General features: G+C 36.8%; 1 protein-coding gene across 4 annotated transcripts in view; it reads left to right on the forward strand.

Moving 5' to 3' along the window:
• LOC122801123 (guanine nucleotide exchange factor DBS-like) overlaps nt 1-18635 on the forward strand; it is a 3406519-nt gene that overhangs the window by 2503313 nt on the left and 884571 nt on the right. For all 4 annotated transcript variants that reach the window (XM_044070650.1, XM_044070651.1, XM_044070652.1 and 1 more), the window contains exon 19: nt 6241-6310. In XM_044070650.1, coding sequence (XP_043926585.1) covers nt 6241-6310 — 70 coding nt within the window. The remainder of the gene's footprint in view (nt 1-6240; nt 6311-18635) is intronic.

An 18635-nucleotide genomic window follows, 5' to 3' on the forward strand; every position in this document is an offset into this window, starting at 1 on the left:
TCTTTGTGCCTCCATACCCTGCATAGTGGGGACTACCGCTATGCCAAATATCTGCATAAGATCTCTTCCCAGTAAGTTTACTGGACATTTTGCAGAAACTACAATTTTACTTTTCTGAGTCATACCTGAAACAGGGTCAGTTATTGCTATATCATGAGAGAGTGGCTCCCTATATAGTTGTCCATTTGCTGCTTTCACTAATATATAATCAGGTGATTCGGAATATTCTGGTAACTTTGAGGGGTATATCAAAGTCCATGACGCTCTTGAGTCACACAAGAATTTTACTTCCCTTCCTTCCACTAGAAGTGTAACTTCCAGTTTTGTGTCTGCCAGATAGAGCTCCAAGCTCAGTAATGCCAAATCTAAAATTTCACTTTCTTCATCCTCTACATCTGCTTGCACTTCCTCTGTTCCTTCCACTACATTTACATTTGTCCTTTGTTTGTTTGCCTTTCCTGATGATTTCTGGCTTTTATCACTATCATATAGTCAGTCCTCATCACCCTTGCTTTCTGTAGTCACCTTTTTATTTAGCCTGCAATCCCTTGCTAAATGTCCTTTCTTTCCGCACTTAAAGCACTCACCTTTCTTTTTCTCTCTTCAAAATCTTCTGACCTTTTGTCAGATTGTCTATTTCCCTGGGCATTTTTCTTACCCTTTTTACCTGACTGTACTACAAAGACCTCAGCTCCATCTTCAGCTGTGAAGACTTGTGTCTTCTTTTTCTTTTTACTATTAAAGTGTCTTTCAGCATGTCTAGCATATTCAAGTAAGGCTTGTAGCCTACTTGTTCGATGATCTATCATATGCTTTGTAATAAAGTTACTGATAGGTGCAATGCAACCTTTCAAAAACGCATTTTTCAGTTGCTGTTCATACGAGGTATCGTGTCTGATTTTCAGGAATAGCCATACCACTATGGTTATTGAAACATTCCAATAATCTACCATAGTACCCATCTACAGTTTCATTCTCCTGTTGTATGCATTGATTAATGCAAGTCCAATCTGCTCTAGGTTTCCATTTTTCAGAAATTCAGTCTGTAAGACCTTTTACTCTGTTATCTAGTTCTGCGTCACTATGTGGGAGTGGTTTCAGCTCTGCATTACGAGGATTCCAGGTGCCACAAATCATGTGCCAGTCTGGACCCACAATTTGTCTAACTACCTTTTCTACTTCTTCCCCATTTAAGTGGTAACTTAGTCTCATACCTTGTAAATCTTGTAAAAACTTTGTGTAATTAACTTTTGGATGAGGGATTCCCTCTGTAGCTTTCCGAATATCTTCCAGTGTCCATGGTCTGTATACTAGAAGAGTTGGGTCCTGCCCTTCCTGTCCTGCCTGAGGATTTGGTACCTCGATTAGTGGACAGATTTCTTCCTCACTCTCCTCTAGTGTGTTTCTCCCTACTTGATATAAGTCTGTGTCCCCAAGTGTTTTACGTGTCCGGGACCTAGTTTCAATAGGATCTCTAATAAATGGTTTTAGTGTTCTTGTGACTTCAGGATAACATGGAGGCAGACCAGCTTGTCCTCCTGCTTCATATCCTGAAAAAGGCATCGGAGGGGGCAGGGGAGGAGGAGCCGTCGCTATTACTGTATGATTATCCTCTTTATCTAAAAATAACGTCTTAGCATTTTTAGTTTTTTGTTACCTTCGGTTTACTTCCTCAATCCACCTGTGTGCCTGAGGAATGCCTAATCACTGTTGTTTTTTTGCCTGACCTTCTGCGTCAGATTTAAGTTGTTTTAAAAGTTTAACTAATAAACTTCTATTTAATTTACCATCAAATCCATATTTATTAACCCATTTTGTATAATACCTTACATTATCAGCCCGTTGTAATTGCATATATTTTGCGTCTTCAGTTAGGGGCAGATCTCGCGATGTTTTAGTGCACTGATTTCCCATTCTAAAAGAAAATGTTACATAACCCTTTTCACCACGTGGTATTTCAGTTCCTTACAGTTTATCTAGAATGACTGCCTACCTTATTCTGTTTCCCTAATCTCTGACAAAATATACAGTAATTTCCTTTTGTCCCTGATCTGTATAACAAATCTTCTGACAATAGTATTTACTGTAACCTAGTCCCTGATCTAAAACAGAAAAAAGGCAAATATCTTCCTACCTGAGCCTCCTGAGTCGACCAGTTTGAGACTGCTCTTCAGCCGCAGATCAGAAAGTGGCCAGCCTCTCAAAACGACAATTCAGTCGGAGGTCTTTGTATTTCAAGAAGAACCGTTTCGGTAGCTTCTCCTGCGCAGTGTTCGACCACCGATACACTCTGATCTGTAGCTGTCTGAGGGCTTCCGTTTCTCAAAGGACCAAACTGTTAAATAAAAACAATGATAACAACACAGGAGGCTCAGATGCAAAAGTTTACTAGTGTACACCAGGAGGCAAAAAACCATACAAGTACAGAGTTTTGTCTGACATGATGCAGGAAGTACACAATTTTATATAGGTTTAACATTCAAGCTGTGCCCACCTTACTGACGTGATTAGTCACAGGGCACCTACATCACTATGGTCTACAATATTCTATTCATAAGAAAAGCTGATGTTATACATTTTAAAAGTTTTCCCATGGGAATAATACAGCCTTGCAAAGCACCTGGTCAGTTATAATGTCTTTCTGTAAATGTTACTCCTTCAAGGTTTCAGGCCTGCTCAAATACAATAGTTGATTCAGTCTTGTAATACACTTCATTGTTCTTCTTGCAACATTACTTCAGCAGCTGTGTCTTATCTTGGTAACATTCACAAGGCCAATTGTCCCAGAGGAAGGAAGAAGATTTTCAATGCCTTATACATTTAATTTCCTGACCCAGCAGATAATCATTAGTGAAAAACATAAGCTTGCTGAGCTGGCTACTGCCAGGGTCAGAGTTCAAATACACTGCAGCTCCAAAGCTTCAAGCAATTACATGTAAAATCATTCTTATTGCCATATTGTAAATAGAATAAAATGCATTATATACTTTTTGCTTTTTAACTAACACTTTATATGTGTTTAAATACATATTTTTCTAACAATATCTAAAAGTATTACTGTACCCTAGTTAACTTACTTACAGAGCAACAAGGGAGATATGATGAGTGGATGTTCTTGTCAGGTCAAAGACAGAATACAGAATGCAGAGTCTGTCTTAGAGAGTTCTTAAATTAATATCTCACATATTACTGCTGGGATAGCTTACAGCTTAACATAATTTCTTGTCATCTGACTCTATCCCAGGGAAAAACAACCATTGATGTAGCTGGTAACATTTAGCATCTACCTGAGAAAATACATAAACAAGGGTTTTTCTTAGATCTAAGGCGGATCCTGGACGCCATAAAACAATAAACACTTCCAAGACAATACAAAAAAATTCTAGTTCTAGACACTGTGTCTCTTACTGCACTAAAACTGAAAGATAACATCCTTTTATTACGTGGTAATAAAGTAGTTTACATTTTATCTATTTTTCTGAAGTTAACTTCTTTTGTTGCAGTTTCCATTGTTAAAATATAGGCATCTGAACAGTTACAATAGTGTAGATACATTTATGTTCTATCCCATTAGGGTATACTGTGGTTATACGTCTAAGCTCAGTTCTGTACAAACCCTGTTCAACATACACTTCTGTACCAGCAGTTTGATATACACATAACATACGCTTCTAATACATTTGTAACAGAAGCATATGAATCACATTGATATTCACAAATTACATATAATTATTTACAAAATTCCAGATAGCTGGGCTGTCAGTGTCTCCTTTTGTTATATATGGTTTAAAAGCTACTTTACCAATAGGTATCAGTCAGTAAAATGGCACTCCATCCTCTTTCCATACCTCCCTGTCACCAGTGGTATACCACAAGGCTGTATCCTTGGTCCTCCCCCTCTTTAACATTCTCACCAACACTCTCCACACACCTACACAACATGTCTCTCTAATACAGTATGCAGATCACTCTATACTTATTTGCACTTCTGACAGCATGGTACACTTCCAAACAAATTACTCAGGAAGCTTAAACAACAACTGAAACATGGTTTTGTAATTCACAACTTATGTTCAACCCTGAACAAACAAACTACTACTTCTTTCCCCAAATCCCTCTCCCATGGAAAAACAAAATTTAAAGTTCTCTGTCTTGATGATACAACCATTGAAGTAATTTCTCATAGCAATGTATTAGAGATGATAGTGGACAATAATCTTAAATCTGACCTGCATAGACAAAATTGCATAAGAAAAGCTAGAGATGCTTTACAGAGCTACACTTGTCACTACGTATTTCCTCCCCACACTTCTTTATGGTGCTCCCATCCTTCCTAACCTTCAGCATCACAAAAATCAAAACTTGAACAATGCTATAACAAAGTTGTTAAATTTGCAGCACATACTCCTTTCAGACCCCATGCCTGTATAGCACTATAAAGCCTAAATTGGTTAGAAATACCCCTTCAACTAACATACACACAGATTCTTACCCCCTATAAAATTATCTAGAACCCATGCACTTGTCCAGCACTAAATCACATTCTATACAACTATGTTCCTAGTCAGTCATTATGACCCAATGACCAAAACCTCCTGTCAGTCTCCGCAAACCCATCAAATCTGCTGGGCATTGTCTGTACTCGTACCATGTTGATAAATCCTGGAACTCCTTATCTCTGTCCATCAGGTCAATACCTTCCCTACCGTCCTTTAAAACTATTATGAAAGACTCCTCAGCCAAAAGCTGTCTCTGTTCTTTCTTATCAGCAAGATAAACCATATCCCTAAATGTGACAAATACTTATTCATGCCTTACATCTCCTTACTCTCGTTTGCTCACTTACTTCTGTCAATCTCTGTCCCCATCTTATCTCTAAATATACCATAAGCCTGCTTTTCTCTCACTTCATATTGCAGTTCCTATCTGTACTATAGTAACTTACCATTAATATTGCTCTATAAACTGGCTAACATTTCTCTAAATATTAAGTCATTGTCATGTAACTTATATCTAGACTTAACAAATGTTTTCATATTATGTCTAATTTGGTGTAATTATTTAAACTGTATTTGTTTTTTCATATTAATTTTACAGACTAAAATTATTATTCTTAAAATGTTTTGTAATACTTTGAAGCTTTTCTCCAATGGCCTCTGCTGAAAATGGACTTCTACCAAGTTGGACTTTCCTGGTAATCAAATATCAATTAATAAATAAATTTAAAATTTATCAACTATCAAAAAACAGTGCTATCATATTGAATGTCTCATTACTTAACATGGCAACATTCAATATTCATCTGTTATGTGACTATAACTCTTCTTGTGACTTTATGGGTTGAAAATGTCAGAAACACTGTTATCTTTAAATATGCAGGGGACAGTCAACATTCTAGTTTGTGATCAAATCTCTTGAAAACACTTTGTGTCACAAAACTGAAAACACTGAAGAAAGTTGAGAAGAAATGAAAATAGGGGAGTAGGAATGGACAGAAAGCAGTGTGAGAGTAGGAACAAGTGCCTTTATCCTAGCTGAAACATGGCAGCATTATGTAACTTAAAGCAAAGCATTCTTGTGCCTTCAACTCCAACCACTGCCCTGCATGTGTAAATCATATGTAAGCTATTTCCATTAATTCTTACATCATTCTTGATATTCAAAACTAAAAGCACAACAAGTGGGGAGATAGTCTGACAACATTGCAAGGAAACCCTCTGCACGGCAAAAAATTCCCAAAACAAAAATAATGAAATAAGTGCTGTGAAGACTAATGATTCCAGAACACTGTGTGTGTGTGTGTGTGTGTGTGTGTGTGTGTGTGTGTGTGTGTGTGTGTGTGTGTGTGTGTGTGTGTGTGTGCATGTGCTTGCATGCATGCATGTGTGTATGTGTGTGTGTGTGCATGTGTGTATGTGTCTAGATTTGCAGAATCTCAAGTTCTCAAATTTAATGTAGTATTTGTCTTTTATTTAATTGAATTCTAGAAGACTACAGACCTTTGTCATATCTGTTACTTAATAAGTTTCAGTGATTAAAAGCAAACAATTAAAATCAGTGCATTAAAACATGAAAAATGATTTCTGCATTTTGTATAATATGCAGATAAAGCAGTTTCAAAAAACATTGAGCCCATCCTCGGCATATGTCAAATGTATTATTTCAGTTTTGATTTTGTTTCCTAGGTATAATTTTCACTTTGTGTTGGTAATACTGTTTTTGTATTTTGTGTCTCTCTAGAACCTTTCTGAAAGAACTAGAAAACTGTGCAGAAAACCCTGAATTAATTGGGATATGTTTTCTCAAGAGGGTAAGTGTGCAAAATGACTTTCTTTGAGACCTCTATGCAATTGTAATTATACTATTTATTGATGTAATAATTTAATTTATTAATTTAATTTTATTGACAGAGTTTGTGTTTTTTAATATTGAAATTTTGTCATTTTCCAAAATCAATATACAAAAGAGAAAATGTTATAAAACAACATGAACTCAAAAGACCAGGATAATAAGAGAACTGAAAAACAAAATATATAGGAGTTATAAAATGCAATAATCTAATTTGGAGTATTTTTCCATTGGTTCCTTAAAAAAGTATAACCTGCCAAAATATCTACTAAACCTATTTGCCCATTGAGAGGTGTCTCAAATGTGACTGTCATTTAAAAAGCACAAGAAAAAATAATACTATAATTGTATTGAATAAGGATGCACAACAATCCACCTCTTGACCAAGCATTGCAATTGGGCTTGCTCTTAATCTGAGGTTAAAGAACAATGTATACTCTCTCCCAAGGAGCCCATTTTTGAAGCACTTTGGAGGTACCATTTGTGACATTATGCAATTCCATTTATCTGACCTCATTCATTACTACCCAGATGTCATTATGTGTAGTGTACCCTTTTTTCAGGCTCTCATAATAACCTTCTTTCCAAAAGTCATAATCAAAGTCAATAAATAGTGATTACTAGGTGATACAACCTAGTGTGAGTCTAATCCCATCAAAAATACAGATGGGGTCGCGCTATATATTCTTGGGCATGTGTTATTGCAAACCTCCTGTATAATTGTTTTAATCAAATCCAATTCAGGGCACTGAAACCCATTTCCTGGGTTCCTTGGTGACATGTGTAGCCCATGGAAATAGTTAAGTAAGGCTGATCCTGTCTTTTGCTCAGTTTAATCCTGCTATGTTGTTGTACAGAGAATTTTTAAATATTGAATTACAATTTTAGTTGCCTGTTTTTTACAAAGGTTGCCTGTTAGCAAGGCTCATATAAATTGATCCTGTAGAAACAGTTGGTGGAATCCTTTTTATATAGAACACTGTATGAAATTCATTCTGTAGAGCCCATCCCTGACAGGACATAGACAAGATAGATACAATTCAGAGGAGGGTTACAAAATGGTCCCAGAGTCTGTACTGTCTGACATGTAAGTAAATGGAATAAAAGCATTTAATATCTATGCTTTATGAAGAGTTCCTGAATGAGCATTGCATGCCTCAGCATCAGATCCAACAACTATGACACATGAAAATAAAAGGACCACAAACATTGATGCTCACTAAAAATAAAATAAGCAGCATTTTTTGCTGTGGTAAGGGGGCAGCCAGTCTGAATGCAAGGTGGTAGGTGGTGTGGTTTGCAAATGCTGGTAGGTATTTATTGCAGTACCAGCATTAAGAAATGAATGCTGATACTATAATGTGTGTCAGGGTAGAAGCACTGATGCTCTAAAGAGGTTAGTGGTTGGTGTGATGCCCCTGCACTGGCCTAGTAATCAAGGAGCCTCAATTCTCACCACTAGCGCCAGTGAGGGACGTGCACATTGGGAGGAAGACAAGTACACACACAGTAAATTATAATTTCCCTTAAGAGCACACAGAGATCACAGTCAGTCTGGAGCTGGTTTCTGCCTCTTTCAGCCCTCTCTCTGTTCAACCAGTACTTCATGTCCCTGCCCAAGTAGCTCACACACACACACACACACACACACACACACACACACACACACACACACACACACACACACACACTTTGAGATTTGATTTATACACAAACACACACCTGGGAAAGGCTGGCACAGGTTTACTAGCTATGCACCCTTCTGCCCAGACCATAAGGTAGTTAGCACTGCCACAAGAACCTCTTATCAGCTACTTTAAGGCATTTCCCAAAGGGGTGACCAATCCTACTGTGTAATGCTACTATTTTCCAAATGGTAAGTGTGACCAATACTTTAAGGCTATTTAGGAGTGGCCTCTACAGTGTCACCAAATACATATGCAAGTACAATAAAAACTGTTAACACCACAAAGTCCAGTGGTTTGCCGACGAAGTTGGCTCACAGCAGTTACAAACAGCAGGTTTTAAAAAACGCAACTTTTAATGAACAGGCAAAAAACAAAAAGACTAAGCATTAAAGAATGCTTTCGCCAGACACATAGGCATCATCAGAGTCTTGGTTTACTTCGTCGGCAAACCACTGGACTTTGTGGTGTTAACAGTTTTTATCGGTCTCTGCCCTGGTGGGTGTTTGTGCTGTCTACTTTTTACATATGCAAGTACCCTAAGAGCTTAAATATCTCTAAACAAACCAGCCACAATTAAAGGGTTTAAATATATTTAATAATAAATAAAAGAAGAAGACAATACTCAATAACTCAACACAGTGACTACAGAGTTCAGAATCACAGGAAATATTTTAAAACAACATTGCAGGACAGTCTCAAATAAACACAGAAAACATCTAAACTAATCTTCACTATATTCCTATCTATATCTAAGAGAGCTACTATGATCTAAGTTTTACTCACAGAGCAAGACAAATGCAGATGAGAAGTGCTGAATGGATGTTTTTAGATCCAAAAAAAACAAGTAATCTCTGTGGTATAAAAAGGCTGCAAGAAAACCAAGACTCCAAAAAAGCTGCAAGCAGGCAAGAAGAATCCACAGTAGAAAAGAGCCAACGTCACTATAAGGTACTCGATGCTGTAGTAAGAAACTCCAAAGGCAAACTGCACAATAAAAACTGAATTTTATTAACGTCTCAGTACATCCACGTTTTCGTCGCCAATGCAACTTCCTCAGATACAAATCTAATGAGCATACCCAAGTTATATATACAATAATTGATAGGATAATTGAATAAATACCCATTTAGTGTAAAAACATCTTTAAAGCTGTAACTGCATTTGCCTTAACATGAAATGTAAACATAGACTTTTTTTAAAAATAATGAACTGTCTAAAAAAGTATTTAGATACCATGAATTTGTTTTAAACAACCAGTATAGACCACAATAGTACAAAGTAACTGTCCCTCATAAATTTACATAAAAAATAAAAATACATAAATTAAAAATGAACATATATATAAATCACGTCTTTACAAATTTTTTAAAAATGATTTAATATGGTGCAATAACCACCCATACAAAGTCTTCAATCCATATACAATATGTAGATGCAATACGTAAAATATGTATAAATGAACTAAAACCTACTTGCACCCATTGACTTGGTTACAGATGCTCCGCTTTAAGTTTTAAGTAGGGCATGATAGAAATAAGGTCATTAAGACCCGGAGCTTTGTTAGAAGCTAGCAAAATCTGCCAACATGTCTCTCTGTGTGATAACCTAGCTTCCCAATGTCCTCCCCTGATGCATTTGGGGACTGTTTCCAACACAAAGAACATGAAAAAGGCAGATTGGCACACCACCGTGTGCCTATAAAGAGCATTGGTATTGCATTGTTTTTGGATCTCATAGTAATGTTCGTAAATGCGTCTCCTTAACTGTCTTTTGGTCTTGCCAACATAAAATGCTTGGCAAGACCGGCAGACAGCCAAATAAACTATACCTGTGGAGTTGCAGTTGTGGAATCTCCGTGCATAAATCTTCCTCTTCCTACTTTCTAGGTAAACGTTTTCCTGATTGATAACATATTTGCACTGCCTACAATGTCCACAACGAAAAGTACCCTTTCTAAGTTGATTAGAAATACTGGAACTGGTGTTGTGTTCCAAAACATTCTTAATATTAAATCCCCTTTTGTAAACAAATTTACAAGTTAGGTCCTTTAGGTTGTTCAAGTCAGTGAAATCTTTAAAGGTGTCCATTTCTTTCTGGATAATATGCCTAATATATCCTACATTTTCACTGTGTTCAGTAACAAAAACCAAATTAGAACCTGTAATGTTAAAAGGGGAGGAAGAACTTGCAGCACATGTATCAACTGGTCCCTTCCCTAGGATGGGAAAAAATCTAGTACCCCTGGCAGAACTAACCTCCTCCCAAACCAATTTGATTAAAGATTTGGGGTATCCTCTGTCCACAAATAGCAAACTCAATTTTTCCCCTTCAATACAAAATTTTTTATCGTCCGATGTCATACGTGAGACCCTGACAAATTGTCCCTTGACGATAGACCTTTTTTGAAATTTAGGGTGTGAGCTAAGGTAATGCAAGTAACTATTGGAAAATGAGGGCTTTCTGTATATGCAGGAGCTAAAGCTGTTGGCTTGTTTATGAAGAGTCACATCTAAATAGTTTACTTGATCAACTGAAATTTCATATGTAAATTTCAAAAATTCAGTTGTTGAATGCAGGTAAGTAACAAATTCATCTACACAATGCCTTGGTCCTTAGTGGGAGTGATTTTCACTCCGAGTTGGTTAAAATATTTGATGAGTGTGGATTTGGCATTGTCAGAGCTATTATTAAAAGAAATGACATTGAAATCAAAACCTTGCAACAGGATATTTTTAAACTAAATGAAACTGTTACTTCTGACTTAATGTTTACCATTGACTCTGAAAAACAAAAATATTACCAACTAAGGAAACAAATAGATCAACAATGGGAGATCGCAGATATACCCCAGGGATTACCTCAGTGTCACTGCTCGACAGAGGCACAACAAAATAATGGGTATAGTTCCCCATACTAAAGGGGTGGCGTAAGCCACAAAACTATGGACTAGGCTTGTAAATGCCCTCGGGCAGATAGCCTAGTATGAACCTATGAACCTATGAACCTATAATACAGTGTTGAACCGAAAATATAGGAAACTTAATAGAGACATCAAGGAATACCAGGAGGGTAGGCAGTATCCCAACCCACCTAATTTCAGGGGTGGTATTCCATTTCAACAGGTCCCTAGGGATACTTCTAATACACATGTTTTACAGTCCCCTGTTCATGAGTATTCTTCCCCTCCACCACCACATCGCCTTGATGATGAGGCTTATTCTGACCCTGATTTTTCACCCAGGAGATCAGAATGCCTTCACCAACAATTTCACAATCAACAGGTGCAACAACATTATTCGGGACCCCGTTCCCCCCGGCCTGTGGGGGGGGGGGCAAAAACAGAGGGTGGAGAAGGGATCAAAAACAGGAATGGTAGAAAACAGGATCATTGAGGTTACTGCCATTGGAAATTATTCCAAACATACGTTCAACGGGTATCACATTTATAACTATAGTGATGCAGTTATCACTGACACATGGTTTTCCTTGCTCACAAAGGGATTTAAGTTTGTACCTAGCAAATGTTACAACACAGTCAATACCATACTGGATGTCAAACTTTTTATACGCAAGCTCAATCTTCAGCATTTGTTTGGATCTACAAATATGGGCCCATGTTTAATGCTAAAAAAGTCCAGTACCTATAATCCTCCTTTACATCCCCAAATTAGTAACTTGGAAAACAGGATTGTTCACATGATACGGAGCAGAGTAGGGAAGTTTAAAAGCAATTCCAATCTTAATCAGGCAGAGAGTACCCTTCTTACTGAACTTGGTGTTGATCCCTCCATCAGGGTTATGGAGCCTGACAAAGGGGGCAGTACAGTCATTATGGAGCAATTGATGTATGAGGATAAGATGCATAATTTACTACATGATACGACAAAATACACCATTGCTTCTTTAAATGAGGTACACATGTCATATAAAAAAATTGATCTGGCCATTCAGGATCTTTTAGATCAGGAAGTTATTGAACTAGATCTCTATACTTTTCTGAGTAATTCACACCCAAAGTACCTACTATCTTTGGGGTGCCTAAAATTCACAAAAATGTTATAGACCCTCCCCTCAGACCAATTGTGGCTGCCCAGGGGTCCAAGACCCATAACCTTTCCAAATTTTTGGACTGGAAGTTAAAGCAGCTATGGGGTAAGCAACAACATTTACTCAAGGACTCCTGGGAATTTTTGCGAGGGATTTCTAGTGAACTTCACAGGCCTAACCTATTGTTTGTAACCATAGATGTGGTCGATCTTTTTTCAGTTATACCACATACAATTGGGATGGCCTGGATGGAAGAAGCCCTTTGGGCATGTAAAGGTGTCACCAACAATGATGTAGTATTGGTTATGCATTTACTGGAGTTGGTCCTCAGTAACAACTATGTTTATTTTTGTGGGGAATATTTCCAACAGACATCGGGCGTCTCCATGGGAGCTAATTGTGCTCCAACCTACGCCGACATCATCCTGTCAGTATGGGAGAATAAATATGTATTACACAGTGAATTTTCTAAATACTGGATTCATTACACCCGGTTCCTGGACGACATTTGTATTTTTTGGACAGGACCAAGGCATTGTGTAGATTAATTTGTTACTTACCTGCATTCAACAACTGAATTTTTGAAATTTACATATGAAATTTCAGTTGATCAAGTAAACTATTTAGATGTGACTCTTCATAAACAAGCCAACAGCTTTAGCTCCTGCATATACAGAAAGCCCTCATTTTCCAATAGTTACTTGCATTACCTTAGCTCACACCCTAAATTTCAAAAAAGGTCTATCGTCAAGGGACAATTTGTCAGGGTCTCACGTATGACATCGGACGATAACAATTTTTGTATTGAAGGGGAAAAATTGAGTTTGCTATTTGTGGACAGAGGATACCCCAAATCATTAATCAAATCGGTTTGGGAGGAGGTTAGTTCTGCCAGGGGTACTAGATTTTTTCCCATCCTAGGAAAGGGACCAGTTGATACATGTGCTGCAAGTTCTTCCTCCCCTTTTAACATTACAGGTTCTAATTTGGTTTTTGTTACTGAACACAGTGAAAATGTAGGATATATTAGGCATATTATCCAGAAAGAAATGGACACCTTTAAAGATTTCACTGACTTGAACAACCTAAAGGACCTAACTTGTAAATTTGTTTACAAAAGGGGATTTAATATTAAGAATGTTTTGGAACACAACACCAGTTTCAGTATTTCTAATCAACTTAGAAAGGGTACTTTTCATTGTGGACATTGTAGGCAGTGCAAATATGTTATCAATCAGGAAAACGTTTACCTAGAAAGTAGGAATAGGAAGATTTATGCACAGAGATTCCACAACTGCAACTCCACAGGTATAGTTTATTTGGCTGTCTGCCGGTCTAGCAAAGCATTTTATGTTGGCAAGACCGAAAGACAGTTAAGGAGACGCATTTACGAACATTACTATGAGATCCAAAAACAATGCAATGCCAATGCTCTTTATAGGCACACGGTGGTGTGCCAATCTGCCTTTTTCATGTTCTTTGTGTTGGAAACAGTCCCCAAATGCATCAGGGGAGGACATTGGGAAGCTAGGTTATCAGACAGAGAGACATGTTGGCAGATTTTGCTAGCTTCTAACAAAGCTTCGGGTCTTAATGACCTTATTTCTATCATGCCCTACTTAAAACTTAAAGCGGAGCATCTGTAACCAAGTCAATGGGTGCAAGTTAGTTTTAGTTCATTCATACATATTTTACGTATTGCATCTACATATTGTATATGGATTGAAGACTTTGTATGGGTGGTTATTGCACCATATTAAATAATTTTTAAAAAATTAGTAAAGATGTGATTTATATATATGTTCATTTTTAATTTATGTATTTTTATTTTTTATGTAAATTTATGAGGGACAGTTACTTTGTACTATTGTGGTCTATACTGGGTGTTTAAAACAAATTCATGGTATCTAAATACTTTTTTAGACAGTTCATTATTTTAAAAAAGTCTATGTTTACATTTCATGTTAAGGCAAATGCAGTTATAGCTTTAAAGATGTTTTTACACTAAATGGGTATTTATTCAATTATCCTATTAATGATTGTGTATATATAACTTGGGTATGCTCATTAGATTTGTATCTGAGGAAGTTGCATTGACGACGAAAACGTGGATGTACTGAGACGTTAATAAAATTCAGTTTTTATTGTGCAGTTTGCCTTTGGAGTTTCTTACTACAGCATCGAGTACCTTATAGTGACGTTGGCTCTTTTCTACTGTGGATTCTTCTTGCCTGCTTGCAGCTTTTTTGGAATCTCTGTGGTATCCCTGAAGTCTCAAAACAACCTACTAAACAAGTATAGTGGGTCTCAAAACAAAACAGTGTAAGAAGCTTCTGTGTGTGGAAGATTTTCAGTCCATATATCTCTAGTTAATCACTGTATATTAATCAGATCAGACAACAGTAGTAGAAGTAACGAACTTAAACTCATCTTAAGTCAAACAAAATAGATAAATAATAATAAAAAATATATAATTATACAGAATTACTAAGTATTCGAAGGTAATCCAAGCAAGGCAGGCAGTCTGTTTCCAGTCGAAAATCCTTTATTAAGCACACAGACAACTGATCCAAGTAAAACAAAAATAGAGTAATAGTTTACTCACAAGCTTTCTGAATGTATATATATATATATATATATATATATATATATATATATATATATATATATATATATATATATATATATATATATATATATATATATACTTTTTATCAGGCAAGGGAGTAGTTTATTGTGCTGTAAAACAAAGTGTTATTGGTACACATGTTAAATTCACATCCCTTCCCCCATCAGTGTGACATTCAAGTTGGTCCTGCCCTACTTAGTAGTTGTCATAATAATATAACCCTTATGTACTTTAAATAAAATTTATAATGATGTGGTACTTCTTATTTAACCAGATGATTAAGTAGATTATTAAGTCTGAGATTTTATCCAAGACAATATACTACATGGCTGGAAATATATAAACCTTAGTCCATTTGGCAGTCAAAAAATATATATAAATATATATATATAAACTTTGTAAAAATCATATTCTATTTTCATAACCTCTTGTTAACAAAGATTGCTTTCATCTTTCTAGACGCCTTCAGGTCTGTGTACAAGAACCCTAAAAACTATCTATAAAAATATTACTGTATAATTAATTAGTATTGTCATTAGACATAATTTTGAATAAAGTGGAAAAAAGAGAACCAGAAAAAGAAAAAAAAAAAAGAAAAAAATGCATTATGATGGAAACAAAATATACACTTAAGTTACAACTGATTTAAAATGGTATTTAAAACCAACTAGTAGAATAAAATAAAATAAAATTAGTCATGTAAACAATGTGGCAATTTTCTAAGTTCCACTACACTTTTAATTGAACAGTAGTAGTTTAGTCCAGGATTCCTAAAAGAGTTCAGCTTTAATTGCCACATGAGTTCATGTTTCTCCAGAATATTTGGGATGTCTCCTTCAAGATCACCCATGTCTATGTGATCCGGGATCTGGAAATTAAAACCTGTGTGTCTTTTATGAAGAGAAAGGTGTTTGGCTAGTGCATTATTTTTACATCCAGAGCGGATTTCTGGCAGATGACATGAAATCCTATGCTTGAGTTTATTTACAGTCTTGCCCATATAGAATGCATCACATTCATTGCACTGTGCCCTGTAAATTACTTTTGTAGTGTTACAGCACTTAATGATTTTCTTTAAATAAGGACAATAAAAACTATCACCTTGCTGTATAAATATACAAAATGTACAATTAGTTTCACATCTTTTATGTTTCTCTCATATGGTCTAGGTTTAAATTCAACAAAATTTCTAATGTTCCTGGCCTTCCTATAAATAAAGGATGGGGCTTCAACTAAGATGTTAATCAGAAAAGGGTTTCCTCTGACAATGTCCCAGTTTTCTTCAATAACAATTTTGATACTGTGATAATCCAAAGTGTATGTCAGGATGCAGCTATTTCTGCATGTGTTATTCTGTGTGGAATTTCTTAACATTCTCCTACTGGGGAGGTTGAGTGAAGGTGCTTCAGTCCTTTTCGGTTCTATAATGGGTTCCAGGTTGTTTTTTAACATCTAACTTTGATAGCCTCTCACTAGAAAATGATTCTCTAAGTTGTTCAGGTTTCTCAAAAATGGTTCCATCTTTGTGGTAAATCTAGCTAATCTATAGCCCTGGGACTTCACTACATTATACTTGTTTTGTGTAGGATGTAGACTTTTACTGTGGAGTAATAAGTTGACCGTTGTTGGTTTTCTGAATAGATCAGTGGTGATTCTGTTATTGTTGATGTATTTGGAAATCTGCATATCTAAGAAAGTGGTTGAAGTATAGCTATGGGAAGAGGTAAACTTCAGGAAGGGGGTTATTTGATTGAGGTAAGTGATAAAATCTCAAAGCTGCAAGGTGTCACCTTCCCACACAATAAAGATGCTATCAATAAAACATAAATAGCATGTGATATGCTGCATGTAGTCTGTGTTGTTTAACACAAAGTCCTCGTCCCACTTGCCCAGGGTATGTTAGCTATGCTGGGAGCAATGGCAGCCCCCATTGTTATACCAGTTTTTAGTTTGTAGTGTTTGCCATTGAAAGTAAAGAAATTGAAGTCCAGTATAAGATTAATGAGCTTGCTTAACTTTTGCAGTTGTGCCTGTGTACCTTGATTATGTTTCTTAAAAGATTCCATAACTGCTGTAATACAGTAATTGTGAGGGAGCACTGTATACAAGGATTCCACATCAATAGTTAATAAAATACTATCAGCTTCCACTGTGATGTTTTTTATTTTCCTCAAAAAATCCATTGAATCTCTTAGGTATGACTTATTCTTTTCTGCTAAGGTTTCAGCAAGTACTTAAGATAAATGGCTGTGGCTTCAGTAAGGGAACCCCCACTTGCTACCACTGGTCTATAAGGTGGGTCTTCCCTGTTCTTGTGTGCTACATCAAAACTCTATTCTCTAAATTAAAACCATGCTCAGCATCAGCTGACAATATTTCTTCCACTTTTCTTCTGCTAGCAGCTGATTCTCTTGTTCTCCCTGTATCTATCCTAATCAATCGCTCTCTCTCTAAATCTGAAGTCCCTTCCATCTGGAAACAATGCTACACTCTACCTATACACTAAGGAGGCAACTCCTCTGATATCCCAACTTTAGGCCTATCGCTATCCTCTCCCCTCTCTCTAAAGTACTATAAAAATGTATTCATAAACAAGTTATGCAGTATCTAATACAGGAAAATCTTACACCCACTCAACATGGTTTCAGACCCAAACATAGCACCACTACAGCTCTATTATTCTTCCTCAACACTGTCTCTATAGCCATGGATGACCATAAACGTATTTCTTGCCTATTCTTGGACCTCTCAAAAGCTTTTGACACTGTTTCACACTCCCTTCTGCTGCACAAACTGCATAACCTCAACTTCTCCTCTGATACTGTTGCATGGTTCTCCAGCTACCTCACTGATAGATCTCAATAAGTGAGATGGCACTCTGCACTCTCCCCTCCTCTCCCTGTAAAAATTGGTGCACCCCAAGGGTCTCTCCTAGGGCCTTTACTTTTTAATATCGTTACTAATCAGCTCTATCCCTGTCCTAAGTCATCTTTACTGAAATATGCAGATGACTCTACAGTCATCACCACAACCAACTCTCCTTCTAAGCTCTTCTCAGCTACTCAGGCATATTTTAACTTAATTGAAACATGGCTCTCCAACAACCAACTCATCCTTAACCCTAAAAAAACAAAGCTGTTACTCTTCCTACCTAAAAAGTTCAACAATATTAAACTCTCCTTCTCCATACAGTCCCTTAATAACACTCCCATTCAGGTAGAATCCAGCACTAAGCTCTTAGGTGTAACCATTGGCGATCAGCTTAAATTTGACTTGCATGTTAATAACTGTATCAAAAAGATTCATTCAAAACTAGGGCTCCTTTACCGCAACAAGAAATTCCTTACCTCTGAAGCCAAGATTACTCTCTCTCTTACTTACATTCTACCCAGTCTAATGTACAATTCTCAAATTCTCACAAATCTTAACTCAGCACTCCTGACCAAACTCGAATCTACCTACAACAAGGCTGCTAGATTTGCTGCCGATTAAACCTACAAATCTCATCACTGTCTCTCTGTAAAACACCTAAACTGGCTTGAATTACCCCACCAGCTGCTTCTCTCTCAGCTCCAGATCATACATTCTATCCTATACCAGCCTTCCTACTGCCCAGCACTATCCCCTCTCATCTCCCATTATTCTTCCTCCAGACCTCTCCAAAGCTCTAACCAAGACCTACTACAAATCTACAATCCCAAGTCTAAAGTTGGACGCAACTTGTACAGCTATCACCCCACTATTGCTTGGAATAGGCTCCCACTAGAAATCAGGACCCTTACACATCCTAAAGTGTTGAGAGGGTGGCATAATGGTTAAGGTGTTTGCCTTACAGACACAAGGTGCAGGGTTTGAGTCTCACAAGGGATAATTGGCTAGGCTTAAAATGGCTTGCAAGGGCAGTTAGCTTAGTACTAATCTAT

Source organism: Protopterus annectens, chromosome 4.part1, assembly GCF_019279795.1.
Source record: "Protopterus annectens isolate FY-2018-M chromosome 4.part1, PAN1.0, whole genome shotgun sequence".
NCBI classification, from domain to species: domain Eukaryota; kingdom Metazoa; phylum Chordata; order Ceratodontiformes; family Protopteridae; genus Protopterus; species Protopterus annectens.